Raw genomic sequence first — 18868 nt, 5'->3', positions numbered from 1 at the left:
AAGGATCACAAAATGTAGCATATAGCCTACCGAGTGCACGTCTTTTATACATCCCTCGATTGGTAGCAATCTTAGAATAACCTTTTTAATTTTCTTTTGAACATCAAGAACACTGCACTGCCGTAGGCTAGAAATTGACTTAGTAACAGTAATACCCAAACACCAAAAGGTGGAAACAGAGGGTATAGAAAAACCGCAACCAACAAAGGGACCATTAAAGGAAGTCGTACCATTAAAAACTAGAAACCCGCATTTCTCAACATTAAGAGAAAGACCAATTTTCGAAAATAAACGTGAAACTTTTGAGGCCATAAACGAGAGACCTTGCTTATTTTTACGCAAAAGCAGAAGATCATCCACACAGGCATGATAAGAAACATCTGAGAAACCAATGAAATAATTTGATCTAATTTCGTCTTATATACCAGAAATGCACATTTTGAATATACTAGGTGATAAAACCCCTCCCTGTATGACCCCCCGACGTAAACGGATAAACGGAGGTCCAGATTTATTAATTCGGAGGAAAGAATTCTCATGCCAAAAACGAAGAAGAAAAATAACTGAAAGATTTAAACCCTTATTAAAAAAAGAAAAATAAAGCTTGACTTTGGACTACACGGTCAAAAGCACTAGAAAGGTCCAAAGTATATCAAACAGTTCGTGGTAACGAACTGTAAGTAAGGAGCGACCCGGCTCAATGGTAACCGAAACTCTAAAAAACGGAATTTTGATACCAATAGATACAGAAGAATCAGAGATACAAAGAATCAGATTTTAATTCTGATTTCAAATATATAACTTTCATCAAGTTTAATCTTACCTATAAAAAGTTACGCGCCTGAGAAAATTTGGCTGATTTTCGAAAAAAGGGGGAAAGACCCCCTAAAAGTTATGGAACCTTAATGAAAATCACACAATCATATTCAGCGTATCAGAGAACCCTACTGTAAAGGTTTCAAGCTCCTATCTACAAAAATGTGAAATTTTTCATTTTTTGCCAGAAGAAAGATCACGTATACGTGTTTATTTGTTTTTTTTTTTTTTTTTTTCTTTTTTTTTCCCAGGGGTGATCGTATCGACCCAGTAGTCCTATCATATCGTGGGAGGGCTCATTGGAACTGAAATTAAAAGTTCTAGTGCCCTTTTTAAGTGACAAAAAAATGGAGGGTAACTAGGCCCCCTCCCACGCTCATTTTTTTCCCCAAAGTCACCCAATCAAAATTTTGAGATAACCATTGTGTTCAGCATGGTCGAAAATATTATAACTATGTATTTTAGGATGACTTAATCCCTCGAAGCCCCCAGGAAGAGGGCTGAAAGTTATGAACTTTACCCAAAAATATTGGTTATTGGGACCCGGCTCAATGGTAACCGAAACTCTAGAAAACGGTATTTTGATACAAATAGATACATCAAAAGAATTGGATGTTAATGCTGATTTCAAATATATAAGTTTCATCAAGTTTAAATTTATCCATCAAAAGTTACGTGCCTGAGGAAATTTGGCTGATTTTCGAAAAAAGGGGGAAAGACCCCCTAAAAGTTATAGAACCTTAATGAAAATCACATCATCATATTTCGCGTATCAGAGAACCCTACTGTCGAGGTTTCAAGCTCCTATCTACAAAAATGTGGAATTTTACATTTTTTGCCAGAAGAAAGATCACGGGTGCGTGTTTATTTTTATTTTATTTTTTTTCCAGGGGTGATCGTATCGACCCAGTGGTCCTAGAATATCGTGGGAGGGCTCATTAAAATGAAAATTAAAAGTTCTAGTGCCCTTTTTAAGTGACCAAAAAAATGGAGGGCAACTAGGCCCCCTCCCACGCTCATTGTTTTCCCAAAGTCACCTGATCAAAATTTGTAGATAGCCATTTTGTTCAACATGTTCGAAAATATTATAAGTATGTCTTTTGTCAACATCAAATTATGGATGTTTTATGGTTTTTGTCAGTGAGAATTTGAAAAACAGGAACTTTCTCACATTTATGTCTGTTTTCTCACATTGATGGTTGTTTCTTGGATGGTTATGTGTGTTGTTCAATTTATTTGATGTTTTTCATGGATGTCAACAGCAATTCATGTCTGTTTTATGGTTTTTGTCAGTGAGACTGAAAAAACAGAAACTTTCTCACATTTATGTCTGTTAACAGCAATTCATGTCTGTTTTATGGTTTTTGTCAGTGAGAATGAAAAAACAGGAACTTTCTCACATTTATGGATGTCAACAGCAATTTATGTCTAGGCCTCATGAGCTCGTGACAGGACCATGTGGTTTATGGTTTTCTCAGTGAGAATGAAAAAACAGAATTTCCAGGTGTAATGACATTGGGGTGATTTAATTAATCGGTGGGGGAATTATTGGTTCACGAATGGGGAATTAAGAAACAAACATGGCCTCTTTGATCCTTAGGCTAACCTAACCTGAGAATTTTTCATAAAAATATAAAAAGTTCTAGTTCAATTTAAAATTTTCTCAACGAAGTGAAGAAAAATTCAAGTTCTCTTCTGAATTTTACCAAAGAACAAAATTCAATTCTAATTTCACCAGAGAAAATAAAAATCTTCCACTTCAGTTCTATATTTCACAAAGACATAAAGAAATTTAAAGTTCAATTCTAAATTTCTCGGTGGAAGATAGAAAAAGTAATACCATACTTATGAATATTTTCTCGAAGAGATGAAAAATTTAAAATACTGTTCCAAATTTTTCACAGAAGATAAAAATTTCAAGTTCTCTTCGGAATTTTACCAAAGAACACAATTCAATTCTAATTTCTCCAGAGAAAATAAAAATCTTCCACTTAAGTTCTTCATTTCACAAAGACATAAAGAAATTTAAAGTTCAATTCTAAATTTTTCGGTGGAAGATAGAAAAAGTAATACCATACTTGTGAATATTTTCCCTGAAGATAATAAGTTCTAGTTCAATTTACAATTTTCTCAACGAAGTGAAGAAAAGTTCAAGTTCTCTTCTGAATTTTACTAAAGAACACAATTCAATTCTAATTTCACCAAAGAAAATAAAAATCTTCCACTTCAGTTCTTTATTTTACAAGGACATACAGAAATGTAAAGTTCAATTCTAAATTTTTCGGTGGAAGATAGAATAAGTAAAATAAGACTTGTGAATATTTTCACGGAAGATAAAATGTTGTAGTTCAAATTAAAATTTTCTCAACGAATTAAAGAAAAGTTCAAGTTCGCTTCTGAACTTTACCAAAGAACACACTTCAATTCTAATTTCTCCAGAGAAAATGAAAATCTTCCACTTCAGTTTTAAGTTCCATAATGAAATAAAGAAATTTAAAGTTCTATTCTAAATTTTTAGATGAAAGATAGAAAAAGTAATACTACGATTGTGATTACTTTCAATGAAGATCAAAAGTTTCACTTTATTTATAATTTTTATTAAATTCAGTTCTGATTTTTCTCAAAGATATGAAAAATTTAAATTTCTATTCCAAATTTTTCATAGAAGATAGAAAAAGTTATACATTGATTGTGAATATTCAACATGAAGATAAGGAACTCCACTTTAATTCAGAGCTTTCTCGAAGAAGTGCAAAATGTTCAAGTTCTCTTCTGAACTTTCTTAAAGAAGAGAAAAAAGTTAGCTCAATTCTGAATTTTACCAATGAAAATGAAAAAACCTTCCACTTCAGTTCATAATTTCTCAAACACATAAAAAATTTCAAGTTCAGTTCTAAATTTTTCTGTAGAAGATAGGAAAAGTTATACTATGATTGTGATTATTTTCCAGTGAAGATAAAAAGTTTCACTTTAATTCTAATTTTCTTAAATTCAGTTCCGATTTTTTGCAAACAGATGAAAAATTTAAAGTGCTGCTCCAAATTTTTCATAGAAGATAGAAAAAGTTATACATTGATTTTGAATCTTCGACATGAGGATAAGATGCATCACTTTAATTCTGAGTTTTCTCGAAGAAGTGCAAAATGTTCAAGTTCTCTTCTGAATTTTCTTAAAGAAGATAAAAAAGTTAGCTCAATTCTGAATTTTTCCAATGAAAATGAAAAAAGCTTCCACTTCAGTTCTTAATTTCTCACAGACAGAAAAAATTCAAAGTTCTCTTCTAATTTTTCCTAGAAAATAAAAAGGTTCCACATCAGTTCTGGTTTTTTCTCAAAGAGATGAAAAATTTTAAGTTGTATTATAATTTTAAATTAAATTTTATCTCCTTTGTCTTATGTATATATCCCTCAAATTTTTAAATTAAAAAATGAGTGACTCCTTCTATTATTAAAGACAATCGTTCAAACTCCTTCATCTAACCTCCAAAACAATAGGTTAGGTTAGGTATAAATAAATATTAATAAATAAATAGAAACATTTCTACATGTTTAAGTTAGGTTAGGTTAGGTTAACTTATCATGAGCGTTCATGATAAGTTAACCTAACCTTTTATGGCGAGTGTGGTTAGGTTTGGTTAGGCTAGATTAAGTTAGGTTAGATTAGGTTAAGTTAGATTAGGTTAGCCTACGTACGCTTCACTTAGGTTAGGTTAGGTGAGAGACAGGCAAAAAGTTAGGTGTATGATTAGGTTAGGTTAGGTTAGATTAAGTTAGGTTAGGTTAGATTAAGTTAGGTTAGGTTAGGCTAGGTTAGCCTACGTACGCGCGCGTACGTAGTGAACTTTTCTTCACTTCGTTGAGAAAATTTTAAATTGAACTAGAACTTTTTATCTTCCGTGAAAATATTCACAGGTATGGTATTACTTTTTCTATCTTCCACCGAGAAATTTAGAATTGAACTTTAAATTTCTTTATGTCTTTGTGAAATATAGAACTGAAGTGGAAGATTTGTATTTTCTCTGGTGAAATTAGAATTGAATTGTGTTCTTTGGTAAAATTCAGAAGAGAACTTGAATTTTTCTTCACTTCGTTGAGAAAATTTTAAATTGAACTAGAACTTTTTATCTTTTTATGAAAAATTATCAGGTTAGGTTAGCCTAAAGATCAAAGAAGCGATGTTTGTTTCTTAATTCCCCATTCGTGAACCAATAATTCCCCCACCGACTAATTAAATCACCCCAATGTCATTACACCTGGAAATTCTGTTTTTTCATTCTCACTGAGAAAACCATAAACCACGTGGTCCTGTCACGAGCTCATGAGGCCTAGACATAAATTGCTGTTGACATCCATAAATGTGAGAAAGTTCCTGTTTTTTCATTCTCACTGACAAAAACCATAAAACAGACATGAATTGCTGTTAACAGACATAAATGTGAGAAAGTTCCTGTTTTTCAAATTCTCACTGACAAAAACCATACATCCTCCAAAACCATCCATGAAAAACATCAAATACATCGAACAAACCACATAACCATCCTTGAAAACAGACCTAAAAGTGAGAAAATTATTGTTTTTTCAAGTGAGAAAATTCCTGTTTTTTCATTCTCAGTGAGAAAACCATAAACCACGTGGTGGGTACCGGAGTAGCACCTCCCTTTCTACTGAGGGGACAGCCCCTTTCATATACGGAATAATTTCTGTTCGTTTTAAGTTTTAATGTCGCTCCTTACTTTCAGTTAAAAAAAACTTTTTTTTTTTATTTAATTTCTGATTGTTTTTTAGTTAATGCAGCTTTTATTTGCATAAAAATTTTACTTTCCTTTTGCTAAATGGATGTCTTTACAAATTAACTTACATAACTAACTTCTATATTCGTATATTTTTCTTCTGGCAAAAAATACAAAGTTGCAGATTTTTGCAGATACGAGCTTGAAACCTATGTAATAGGGTTTTCTGATACGCTGAATCTGACGGTGTGATTTTCATTAAAATCCTTTCACTTTTAGGGGATTTTTCCCCCCTCTTTAAAAAATCGATTAAATTTTCTCAGGCTCGTTGCCTTTGATGAGTAATACTAAACTTAACAAAATTTATATATTTAGAATCAGCATTATAAACACATTCTTTTGATACATTTATTGACATCAAAATTCCGTTTTTAAAAGTTTCGATTACTATTGAGCCGTATCGCTTGTTTTTTTTTATTGTTTTGTTTATTGCGTATATGTTATTACGTATATGAGGGAGCTCTCCTCTTATTCAAGGCCAACATGTTTACGTTAAAAGTTAAAAAAAAAATTTAATTCACAAACCCCTGAATCACAAAGACAGGTTAAATAAAATAGATAGCTTTTTCGAAAGCCCTGACAAAAACTGTAGTGTAAAGAACGAGGTATTGACTTGGGGGAGAACCCCCTCACATAAGTTATAATTTCTGTTCGTTTTAAGTTCTAATATTCCTTCTTACATTTCAGTTAAAAAAACTTGTTTTTTTTTATTTAATTTCTGATCGTTTTTAAATAATGCTTGGAAATCCGGCACCCCCTTCATAGAACTGTATCTTGCCCCAAAGAAACATCCTCCACGGACATATTCTCCAGAGTCACTCCCTCCTCTATCCCCCCCCTCCAGAAAAAATCCTTCCTGAAAATGGTTGTATACTTCCCAATAACCAATAAATAATGCTGGTAAGTCCGGCACCCCCTTCATGGCAATTTTTTCCCTTCCCCCATGTCAACTTCCTTCATGAACAGATTCTCCAACATAACCCCCGACCCACCCTTCCCTCCCACTACCAGAAAAAAACCTCCTGAAAACTTCTATATACTTCCCAATAACCAATACTATATGTTAACATTGGGCAGAGTTCATAACTTTTAGCCCTCCCTCTGGGTACTTCGGGGGATTAAGTCATCCTAAAAGACATATTTATCATATTTTCGACCATGCTGAACAAAATGGCTATCTCAAAATTTTGATCGGGTGACTTTGGTAAAAAAATAAGTGTGGGAGGGGGGCTCGTTGCCCTCCATTATTTTCGGTCACTTTAAAAGGGCACTAGAAATTTTAATTTCCGTTCCAATGAGTCCTCCCACGATGTTCTAGAACCACTGGGTCGATACGATCACCCCTGGGAAAAGAAAAACAAACAAAAAACAAACAAACAAATAAACACGCATCCGTGATCTTTCTTCTGGCAAAAAATGCAAAATTCCTAGATAGGAGCTTGAAAACTCTACAGTAGGGTTCTCTGATAAGCTGAATATGATGGTGTGATTTTCATTAAGGTTCTATAACATTTAGGGGGTGTTTCCCCCTTTTTTTGAAAATCAGCCAAATTTTCTCAGGCGCGTAATTTTTGATGGGTAGCACTAAACTTGATGAAAGTTATATATTTGAAATCAGCATTGAAATCTGATTCTTTTGATATATCTATTGGTATCAAAACCCGTTTTCTAGAGTTTCGGTTACCATTGAGCCGGGTCGCTCCTTACTTACAGTTCGTTACCACGAACTGTTTGACTAGTAACAAACCATGAGTCTCGGGAGCAATACAGACATCTCCATCTTTGGGAGGTAGGCTGTCACAATGAATTTTTGAAGGTAGAGGAAACTCAAGAAGATCTTGGATATCTTTGCAATCTTCTAAAACAGCTTCACAGACTTCTATACAGGGAGGTATTGGCCTCGACGTGAAATCGAAGGTACAAAGGGGTATATAGAAGGAGCACAGTAAAAACGTCTGAAAGGAAAGATGTTATTTTGGCAAGGGCTGTCAACTGTAGCAATCCTCTACTTGTGATAGTTATGTTTTTATCTCTTCAGTAATTAATCCATTGACTTTTTTTTATGTAATTTCCCCCTTTTCCATATCTTTTTGTAAATCATCAAGTTCAATTTCTGATGTGCATTAAGTCAAATTTAGATTTTGTCCATAGTCTAGGAATTTCGAAAAATCTATCTTGTTAATTTTTTCTCTGTATAGTTGAAACCTTGACGCCAGCTGACAAGTTCAAGATTTAGCAGCAAAAGCAGAGTTTTTAAATAAATTCATAGTAGGCCTAGATATTTTGGATTGCTTCCGACCAGCAGCACTGGGATTAGAGTTTACTAACTCTATTCCCAGCATTAGTTAATCAAAAGCAGTTTATTATTAGTTAATCAAAGACAGTTTAAAAATAGTTCAGGTGTTGTAAAGTTGTACTGAAGTGTATTTTATGGTATTTGGAGGTTGCAGTCGTAGATGCCTTTATTCTCCCTTTATAGGGGAGATAAACTCTTGCCCTAAGGTAATTTAACTTTGGTAGCGTGCCTTACGCTATGACCGAACTAATGAGGCGTACCGACTGGGTATGTTCGTGGGGCTAAAGGTAGATCGTAGAGAGGTTGTCTAAAATACAATACTTTTATTCATTTAACATATAATAATAATCAGATATATACTTTCAATTGGGACTGGCTGTCCCAAGTAGACCACAAGTCTCAGAAACTACAATAATATATAATAAGATACTTAGACACTTACAATGATAAGACAAGATTCCAAGGAATTTCTAAAAACAACGGACCAGAGGTCAGTCCGGCATAAAGTTAGTATCAGATCACCCCTTCCGATAAAATTTATCTTTTATACATTTTCATCAGCCACACCTTCCCACGTAATCGCTAGGAAGTGGTAATTTCTCAATTTCCCGTTAAACAGAACTTGGCAGAATATGTTCCTTATCTTAATAAAAAGTGGTATTTCAAAACTTCATATTTGCGTCTTATATATTTTTACTAAATTAATAATTAACTAAATTAGAAAGCTTTACCACACAGGCATAGGATATAGTTTATAATAATAGCTACAAAAAGTATCCTATCCTCCACAGAAAAATCATCCTTTCAGCAAAGGTTTAGATTCTAAATACTGGTTCGAACATGCCTGTCCATGCATAAATTTTGACATGAGGATATAGTAGTGTGATTGAGGTTCGTGAGAATTTATTATTATGGTGCTAAGACAATAGGAGATATTGAGGCTCATCGCCAAGTTTCAAATAAGATTGCTTTTTCAATAATTTATAAATAGGCTAGGTTTTGAAAAAAGTTTAGCCTTAGCATTTACTAATTACGCATTAATCAGTTTAAATGTGAGCTGTGTATGGGTCTGCACAGTAAATATACTTTCGAAAAGGATTCAAACTGAATGGGTATAAAACTTATGAAATTTATTGGAAAAACCAATTTTATTTTATTGGTTTGGTTGTTTGTTTTTATTATTACTTTCAAAATTATTGTTGCTTCGAGATCATAATGTTATGTACAGGATTTTATCCTCCAATTCTGTATAAGTATATTAGTTGTTATTACTACGTATTTTCTTGCTAATAGTACATCTTCGCCAGCCCAACTTTTGATTTGCTTGCGATTGATTAAAAAAAATATTACTACTACTAAAAACTGAACTTTCTGCCTGGATGATAAAATCTCAAATCTTGGATTTTTGTAAATATTTGAGATTTCTATTGATATAGAAACTATTAACAAAATAAATACCAAAAATATATTTTTACAAATAAATTATTGCTACTACCAAGTGAACTTTTCGCCTGGATGATAAAATAGTAAACGGTTAAGTTTTCTATGTTTTTGGGATTCATATTGGTATGACCATGCAACATTATAGTCGTACTTGTCGATAAAATCAAAATTACAAACAACTACAGTGCCAATTACGTTCGTCGTTCATAATTTCTCGAATTGAACATAGTTCAACCTTCAAAAATAAATTTTCTGACTGACCAATCAGAGTCAAGACTTAAAACATAATTTTTAAAACTAGAAAAAATAGAAACTTAGAACAGCGGGTTTTTTATCTGGGAGAGGAATCTGACAAAAGCTAAGAAGACTTAGTATTAATAGAGAACAGTTTGACGCAAATTACTGTTGGTGCAAACTCTTTAAACTAATTTCTTGCAATTTTAATTTTTGCTTATTAAATACAAGCGTGACGCTAAAATCAAGAAAATTGCCTTTTCATTCATGATATTTGGCTTTCTTTATCGATAGATGTGACTATGATGTGGCATGGGCTGTATAGTTACTAGATAAAAAATAAATACAAAATTTAATAAGCATCAGACATGTTTTGGAATAAATAGAGCAGAAACCTACCAAATAGGGGGAACAGTTGGTCCAACTTGAAATAGAGTATTGTTCCATTGCAATCATTACATCAGCCTGGTTTTCGTGCCCAAGAAAGTTTGGAAACCTTGTCAGATTGTATGGCATATTGCGACACATTGGAACCTCTATAGGCTGACATCTATCACCAACCGCTTTTATACCTAAAACACAACTATGTCTTCATAATATCATAACTCCTCCAGTAGCCACATCATTTCCAATCGTGGTATAGCAAAAACATTTTTAAATAATAACCACTTGCCACTCTACTGGCCAAAATATTGTCCAACATCATCTATTTTGTTTATAATTACATTTTAAGGTCTGTTTTTTCAGATCAAAACCACTCAAATTCCTAATCTCACAAATTTCCATCCAGACAACTGCTTAATACTGTTTTGCCCTTACGATGAATGTAGATAGAGATATTAACGGGGTTGGAGAGGAGGTAGTCAATTAGCAGTAAAAGACAAAAAATACGAACATTAGAGGTGTTAAGGAAAAGTGGGCCTGGGTGTGCATTGGTCCTCCTCCTCCTAGATGATTTGCTCCTCCCCCTGAGTTTTGAGTCAAAAATACTTTTGCATTTATTTACAAAATTGAGGAAAAATGTAACAAAATTACGCCCTTCTCCATTTATATAATATAGTTATATGTCCAACTATATTTTATTGAGTTACCACCGCTAACAATCATATGTCCGAATTCAGTTTTGAATCTGTATCAGAGGGATTTCTAGGACACTAAGAACATTTTCAAAGGTACTCTTCACCCTTAAGATCCTAGTCCAGGACTTTCAAAGGAGAGGGGGCGAGGCAGGCTGTCCCGGCCACCATGACTGAGGGCACTGTGGCTAAAGAGACGCCTCGGCTGGGACCCTTAGGGCTTAAGTTGTATTTATGTTTGAGTTGAGAGGGGTCATGGTATTGATGAAACCGGGACCACCAACCCTATGAACGGCTCTACCCCTAGCTGCACTCTCGCTACCCACCTAATACACATATCTCTTAATTAGAGCATTAACAGGGAATGACATTCAGAGCCATTTTATAAATATCTTCGGATGGTAGTAATGCTACAGTTAGTTTAGGGGTGATTTAGTTGGTTTTTTTTCCATGATGAAACATTTTTTAAAAATTATGGACAGTATGTATCTACTATTTACAAGAATTCTGATTGGATTCACGACCAAAATATTTCTAAAAATCACAATTTTAACTATTTAAAGGAAGAAAAGGTACTCCTCAATAAGAAAGCACACTATCGCTGCCTAAGTAAAGAGCTAGTAGCCTTCAATGCCTATTTTTTGTCAACCACTTTGAATGCAGGCAGTTGCCGTAGGAGCTTCCAAGGAGGCTAACTCGATTAGATAGTCAAAGTTCTAGTGCCCCTTTTTATATTTGAAAGTGATAAGATAGTAACCAGCCCCCGTCCTATATCATTTTGGTTACCAGCCTCTGCCTAACGCTCAAGACACGACTTAGATTCTGGCAACAAACTTTTTGTCCTGATAAATTTGAAACTTTCAGCAAGAAGAACCGGAGCTAAGAATAAACTGTTTAACAAAAAAAGGGGGGCGAAAAACTTTTTTTTTCTTCTCGACTCAAAGACTGAGTCATTAAGTATTGTGGTTAAAGAATCAGCCATGCAGAAGACGAAATTAGACAAAAAATTAGTTCCACATTCAAATTCAAATTAATTTATTTAGCATAAAAAATACAAACAAATTTACAGTAGCCATCTACAAAAACCCGATGGTTTGTTTACGGTGTCTGCAAATCCATTATTATAAAGCTCTACATCCACATAAAAACTATCTCTTTTCGGGGAAAAATCAGCATTTGAATTAAATCAACATAAAGAACATCTCCTACTCTAAAAGGATTACACTCATCCTTAAAACATCCACTCAAAAAAAAGCAACAACAGAGATAAAGAAAAAAAAACAAAAAAAAATGAGATACTTCTAACTAAATCAACTATGACAAAATCAATAAGTATCAGCTAGGCTATAGAGCCGACTTCGTGCGCTTTGGCTGGGTAATTTCACGAAAATTCGACCTTTATCTCTCCAAACAATTTTAACACCAAACATTAATCAAATTCAAATTTCTAATCATTCAAATTATAACCCAAAATGTGACGCTTCAATTTACTCTTGAGCTGGCTTACATTACCAGCTTGTCTAGTAGCATCCGGGAGGGTTCTCGGTCCCATAAAACGAGGCAGAAACGCAGCACATTGGGTATTTTGGAACTCCGATGCAAGGTCATTCGCATTTCTAGTCTCGTAACAGTGATAAGATGAGTTAGCTTTAAAAATTTCCCAAAATACCTCCGGTGAACACTTATTCAAACATTGATAAATAAAAATTGCTAACTGGCAATCCCGTAACTGATAAATATTTAAAATTTTCAAACTTGTAAAGCAATTCAACGTGTTATTTTCAAACTGAATATAATAACCTAAAATACGAACTATTTTATTCTGTAAAATTTGGACCTTTCTAAAACTTGAAATAAAACTACTAGTCCATAGCAAGCAACCATACGATAAACAAGGGCTAACAATAGAATGATAAAGTAAAAGTAAAAAAATTGACGGTAGTTGATTTTTCAGTCTTCTTATCACACCCAACCCTCTTGAAATCATAACTGCCACAAGATCACAATGTGATTTCCAACTTAAATTAAAATCAAGACTAAGGCCCAAGTACTTAACACCATTTACATGCTTTAAATATTCACCATTAAAAACAATTTATTATCTAAAACACATGGAACTCCTGTTCTACAAAATGTCACGAAATTTGTTTTTGAAATATTCACTACCAAATAACTAGAATTTGTAAAACTTATCAATTCAGCGAGGGCCTTATTTGTCTTCTCAATTAACTGGTTCAGACAAGAAGCTGTAATTGTGAAAACCATGCATTAGCAAAAGACGTTATCAGTGCATCTGATATATAAAAAAGCATTGTATCAACGTAAATTAGATAAAGATGTGGGCCAAGCACGGAACCCTGAGGCACACCAGAATTAACGATAAAAGTTTTTGAAATAGAATTTCTAATAAAGACTCTAATAATGCGGTGGTTAAGATAAGATTCAAACCATTTCAGAATAACCCCTTGCATCCCTAAACGGCTTAGCCTACGCAATAAAATTTTATGAATCACCGTGTCAAAAGCCTTTCTAACGTCTATAAATACTGAAAGTACCAGTACACTTTTTTCAAGAGCACCACTGATGGTGCTCGGTCTCCCTAAAGTTTGGTCATCAGAACAATTACCATAAAGGGTTTTTGGATCTTAGCAAAACTTGGTGGAAACTTGCTTGGTTGGTCCCTGGAAAATGAGGCAATAGACTATCGTACTCTGCTGAACGAGCTGTGAATCTTGGTTTAAGGTTGATCGAATGAGCATTGGCCCTTGAATCCAAATAGATCGAATTGGAAGTCAACCATTCCTATCTCTTGTGCCTTCAGGTGCAGAAAAGGCTTAACTCTAAATAAGTTTGACATATAGACATCACTGAGAACGTAAACGAACTGTACTGTGTGTTAAACGTGTTCAGCAAAATTTTTATTTATCTACCTTTAAAATTTCCTACCCATTAGCTTTTAAATAATGCTAAAGACTAAGAAGGGAGTTTGGTTTTCCAAAATGCACTCTTCCTAATTAAAAATACATGGAGGCACATAAGACAAAGTGTCTTAATCTTGGAACCTTGGAACTTACATCATAATTTAATAAAATGTTCATGTGAAAATAAATTATAAAATATACCTTGTGAAAACCCTTAGGAAAAGTAAATAATAAAAGTCTAAAGACTTTTCCCCTGCCATATCACGTGGGTGGGTAGCCATAGAAACGTGAGGGTGGCTCAGTTTGTTGGAAATTGCAAGTTCTAATGTCGTTTTGAGGGCTGACAGTAATTTGAGGGAAGCCAAACGTTTCATTACCGTTTCTGGCTTAATACCTTTTCCTGCCACACCCCCTTCCCCTCATTCCTGTAAGTCTCAAGACATTGGAATAAATTTTTAATGTTATATTTTTTTAGGAAGATGGAATTTTCTAATAAATTTGCCTCAAGGGTCAGCGTTACCGTTACAACCCCAGGAGCAATGACCCAAAAGGTTGGAGGGATCATTTCCAAGACCGAGATTCTCAGAGTTTCAAATTGATATAATTTGGAAGTGGCGTAGATGAATAAATAATAATAAAAAGTATTAGAAATTATCTGCAATATCTCCGGAATGCTAAGGGGATTAAGTTTAGATAGTCAAGTAGTGCTTAAAAGACGGTTCAATGATATTCTGATTCTTACTTGGTGTAGAGAAGAGCAGGCACGGATCCAGGATTAGTTTTAGGGAGGGGCGCAAAATAGGTCGATCCAATAAACTTGCGTTATGAGCAAGTTTAATTAATGCAAACTTACGTTAATTAAGTAAATTACACTGCTTTAGACTACGTTAGGGGGGGCCTACCCCCTCGCCCCCTCTGGATCCTCCACTGGAGAAGAGCTAGGTTAATCAACACTATGTATATTCAGGTCATTGAAACAGCATGTTTACAATCTCTCGGGAACGACTCGAAGAATGATCTTAAAACTTTCTTGTACTATTTGGGAGAGAAAGGAGGAGGGTGGATAAAACAATTTTGTGTTTTATCTTCTTAAGCTATTTTACACTTTAAAGCACCTTTTGGACTTATAATCTATGATGAGTTAAGTAGCAAGGTAAACAAAAAGACGCTATATGTTACCAGGCTATTAAAATGTCATACCTGCAATGTCTTGGGAGCAGCTTGGGACAGCAAGTTGAAAGTTTCAGGAAGCGTTGAGGATAGTGGCAGGGAGATCTTAAATTTTTACTTGGAGGAGGGAGCAGAGGCAATTCAAAAGACGGTCTATGCATCCAGGTCCTCGAAATGGCAGATATGTCTCTTCCTGGGAGCAGATTGTGGGATGGAGAATATGAGTACTATTAGGTAAAAAATGGGAGAGCTTGGGCTAGGGAGTCTCATATTTTGTGTCGGAGAGATGGGCAATGGAGAAAAAATTTGGACAAAATAATTTTTGTATTGTGAGTTCCTGTGATATTTATAATGCACTTACAGTTAAGTCGCAAGGTAAATCAAAAGACACTATGGGTTGTCAGGTTATCACGATTGCGTATCTATAATATCTCAGGAACTAATTTGGCTATCAAGTTGAAACTTTCAGGGAGTGTTAAGGAAGGAGTTATGTGAACATTGAACTTTGGGTCGGGGAAGAGGGTAGTTGTAAATCAAAAGAGACTAGGTGCATCCAGGCTATCAAAATACTAGCAAATTACTACAAAACATTCGCAATGGCTGCTGGTGTTTATTTTAAACTTTAAGGCAGTTTTAATTGATACCGGGGCCGGGGGACTTAGATTTGTTCTCCCGGGGAGGGGCTAAATACATTTTTTTTTTCGTAGTCAAATTAAACGTTTTACACTATGAGCAATTTTAGGATTTAGAATCTATTCCTGGTTAGGTAGCTAGGGAAATGAAAATAGTCTTTGCGTCACCGGCTATCAAAGAGTGTATATATGCTATCTTGGGGACAGTTTTTAAAGCTAAATCGAAACTTTTGGTGAGTTTTTGCTTTTGGAGGGTATTAGATTTTTTATTCTTAACTTGTGAGAGGGAACAAGGATGGGTGAAGCATACTTTGTCCCATATCTGCCTAACGATTTTGGCTAGAATTGGGACTAGATTTTTTTCTCGGAGAAGTAGTAATGGAAATACTAAGACAATAAGCTATTACTAAGATTAACACACTCTAGTATCCGAAAATTATCAAGAACAAACTGGGAGCTGGAATTGGAACTTTTAGAAAGTGTAATATAGTAAAATAGACTTTGAACTTTGACTTAGGGGGGGGGGGGGGATCTGAAAAAAATCAAAATAAAATATTCGTAATCATGCTATTAAAATAGCACATATGCAGTATCTTGAGAACGGTTTGGTAGATCAAAATTTCAGACTCGTCACATCATATTATTTTATTTATTCAAGACAACAAAAACAAAATTGTTTTTTTTAACAAATAACCTTGAACATATATTTTTTTTCTTCTTCTTCTTTCGTAATCGAACAAATTTTTTTTTTAATAAAAATATATACACAAACTTTGAAAAAAGATCTTATGTAAGGATCGGGAACTATTTTGGCTATCATGTTGAAAATTTCAGGGAGTGTTAAGGAGGACTAATAGAATTAAACGGAACTTAAAAAGAAATAATAAGATTAAACTGAATATTTGATACATAATTTAATAAGTTCATCAGTTCAAAATTTAATTTTTATGTTTATTTTCAATGTTGTAATAATTACAAACAAAAATGTTTGTAATATAATTTGTTTTCAGTAAAGCGCCAATGGCGCAGCAGGTTTTAGACTTTTACAGTGAGAAGAGGAGGCAAAACCTAAACTCTTGTTTTTAGATATTTTTGCTCGTTTCAAGCTTCATTTGCATTTTCAGTTCAAATCTCACTCGTTTTAATATCCTTATCTGCCCCCCGGGGGGGGATATTTTGACCCCGCTATTTTTGTTATTTCCAAGCGCCAATATAATAAAATTTTTTATTTTGCATTTTTTGTCATAATAAAGATAACGTATGCGTCTTTTTTTTTTGTCTGTTTTTCCCAAGGGGTGTTAATTTCTAAAGAATATTCCCAGAAGATCGGGAGAGAGCGCATTCAAAAAAAAATTGTAGTCCCCCTAGCCTCTTTTGTCTAGGGAGGCCAAAATTTCCATCCCCCCCTGGTCTAGCCCCACTAGCCCTCCTTCCACGCTTTTTTCTCCACAGTTATCTAGTCAAAATTTTTAAATAGCCGTTTTTTTTCAGTATAGTTGAAAGAACAAATAATTATGTCTCTTTGAGTAACCTGACTCCTACAGTCCGTGGGGAGAGGCCTGTAAGTTGTGAACTTGGCCCATGTTTACCCATAGTATTTGTTTTTTGGAAGTATACAGACATTTTGCGTGGAGGGGGGGGGAGTATTTTGTGCCGGGGGTGGATTTTCACCGGGAGAAACTTCTGTGGGGAGGGAAATTTCTGGGGGTGAATTTTCCAGGGAAAATTTTACACAGATGAAATTTGACAGACTGCCTATACGAATTGTTTTTTGATTGTCTTACATTCCCCTTACCAACTCAATTGGGGAGATGTTCCAAGGAAATTATGCGGGGGCTATTTTCCGCGTGTTTTGGATTTTTGGGGAAAAACTTCCATGGAACGGGCATTTTTGGAGTGATCGAGAAACCGATTAAAAATTAAAGTCTTTTTCAAATGAAAGTATACTAAGGAGATTGTTTTAGGCTGAATTATCCGCGAGGAATTTTAGATTGGGGGGATTTTCAGCGAGGATGGAACTGTCTGGAGAAAATTTGAAGGGGTGCACTTTACATTGGATAAAATTTCAAGGAAGGAATTTTCCGTGAGAGGAGGGGGTATAGTTTATGGTGGATGAGCAAGATTTACTAGCATTATTTGAAAAACGATCAAAAATTAAATAAAAACAAGTTTTTTTTTTAACCGAAAGTAAGAACAACATTAAAACTCAAAACGAACAGAAATTGTTCCGTATATGAAGGGCTGCCCCCTCCTTAATATCTTGCTCTTTAAACTAAAGTTTGACTGTTTGTCCCAATTTTTTTAAGAACGGTTACTGAAACACAGGGACCCTTTTTTTTAAAATAGGAAGCTTTTCAGAAAGGAATAATAGCTTTAGCGTCAAGAGCAAGGTATTGAGGCAGGGGCAAACGTTCATATACGGAATAATTTTTGTTCCTTTTTGTTTTGGCGTTGCACCTTACTTTTAGTTAAAAAACACTTGTTTTCTTTTATTTAATTTCTATATTAAGTTTGTACTCCACCTCTTGAAAACTATTTTAAATATTTCCGAATTAGGGAATCGTAGTAGTCTTTTTGTCACCTAGGTTTATCCCCATCTTACGAGACACAATTTCGGAAGCCATCACTAACTTTTTACGGTCAGTATTGGAATAAACACTAAGGAAATCGGATAAGACCTATCTAAGAAAAGTACCGCTGAGAAATTACGCTATAACAATGGTTAATGCTCTTGAAGAATATGAAACAATTTATAAGCACTTCTAAATCATTAACATCTTTTGTCAGTATTATAGAATCGTTTCACATTGTTATAACGCCTTTTACCAATATTGTAATGTAGTTGCCAAGTGGGTGACCAAGAGTTTTCTACGGGTCTTAAAAAAGTAATTAACAAACATAATTTATTTAGAATTAGAATTAAGAAATCAATATCTTACGAAACTAAATAAATTGGACCGGCTTTGCTCCCCTATGATCTAAACACGTTTCGTAGGGAAGGAGATGGGATAAGGAATCGGAAAAGAGTATTAAACCCTCAAAACAGCCATAAGTAGGAAAATTTCACGAATATAGTATAATTTTGGAGTTATTACAAAATCTGATAGGTTTTTAGGGTCCGGGGTTAAAGACCTCTCATACAACGGATGTTCCTGCAGCACAGACAACGACTTACCTTTTTTCTTTGCAGATAAAGGAGGAGTTGTAACACAGCTAATTACAAAAACCATTATCAATATTTTATTATTCATAGAGCTTCCAGGAAAACAATAGCTCAACTACACTCTCTTCTTTCTTTGTGAAGTAGCGAAATCGGAAACATCAATACAACAAGAAGCCTTATATATTAATATAATCTCAGAGATAGGATGACATGTAAATACGTTATTATGTCAAACTTAAAACGAGTAGAAATTATTACGTATATGAGAAGGTTCGCCCCCTAGTCAATATATCGCTATTTACGCTAAAGTTTGTTATTACTTTCAAAA

The 18868-nt window shown here is 34.3% G+C and overlaps 1 protein-coding gene across 1 annotated transcript in view; it reads right to left on the bottom strand.

Annotated features, from left to right (window-relative positions):
• Positions 1-18650, bottom strand: part of LOC148955467 (uncharacterized) — a 41607-nt gene extending 22957 nt beyond the window's left edge. The window contains exons 1-4 of the mRNA XM_089107417.1: positions 18553-18650; positions 9978-10150; positions 7353-7560; positions 31-380 (exon numbers count right to left, since the gene is read on the bottom strand). Of these exons, the coding sequence (XP_088963543.1) occupies positions 31-380; positions 7353-7560; positions 9978-10150; positions 18553-18628 (807 nt within the window). The 5' untranslated portion in view covers positions 18629-18650. The remainder of the gene's footprint in view (positions 1-30; positions 381-7352; positions 7561-9977; positions 10151-18552) is intronic.
• Between the last annotated feature and the right edge of the window lie 218 nt (positions 18651-18868).

This window comes from Artemia sp. Qi Xiang Cuo, chromosome 2 (genome assembly GCF_049724085.1).
Source record: "Artemia sp. Qi Xiang Cuo chromosome 2, ASM4972408v1, whole genome shotgun sequence".
In the NCBI taxonomy this organism is placed as follows: Eukaryota; Metazoa; Arthropoda; class Branchiopoda; order Anostraca; family Artemiidae; genus Artemia; species Artemia sp. Qi Xiang Cuo.
Note: the sequence above shows the minus strand (reverse complement) of the source record. Positions and strands in the feature narration are given on the sequence as shown.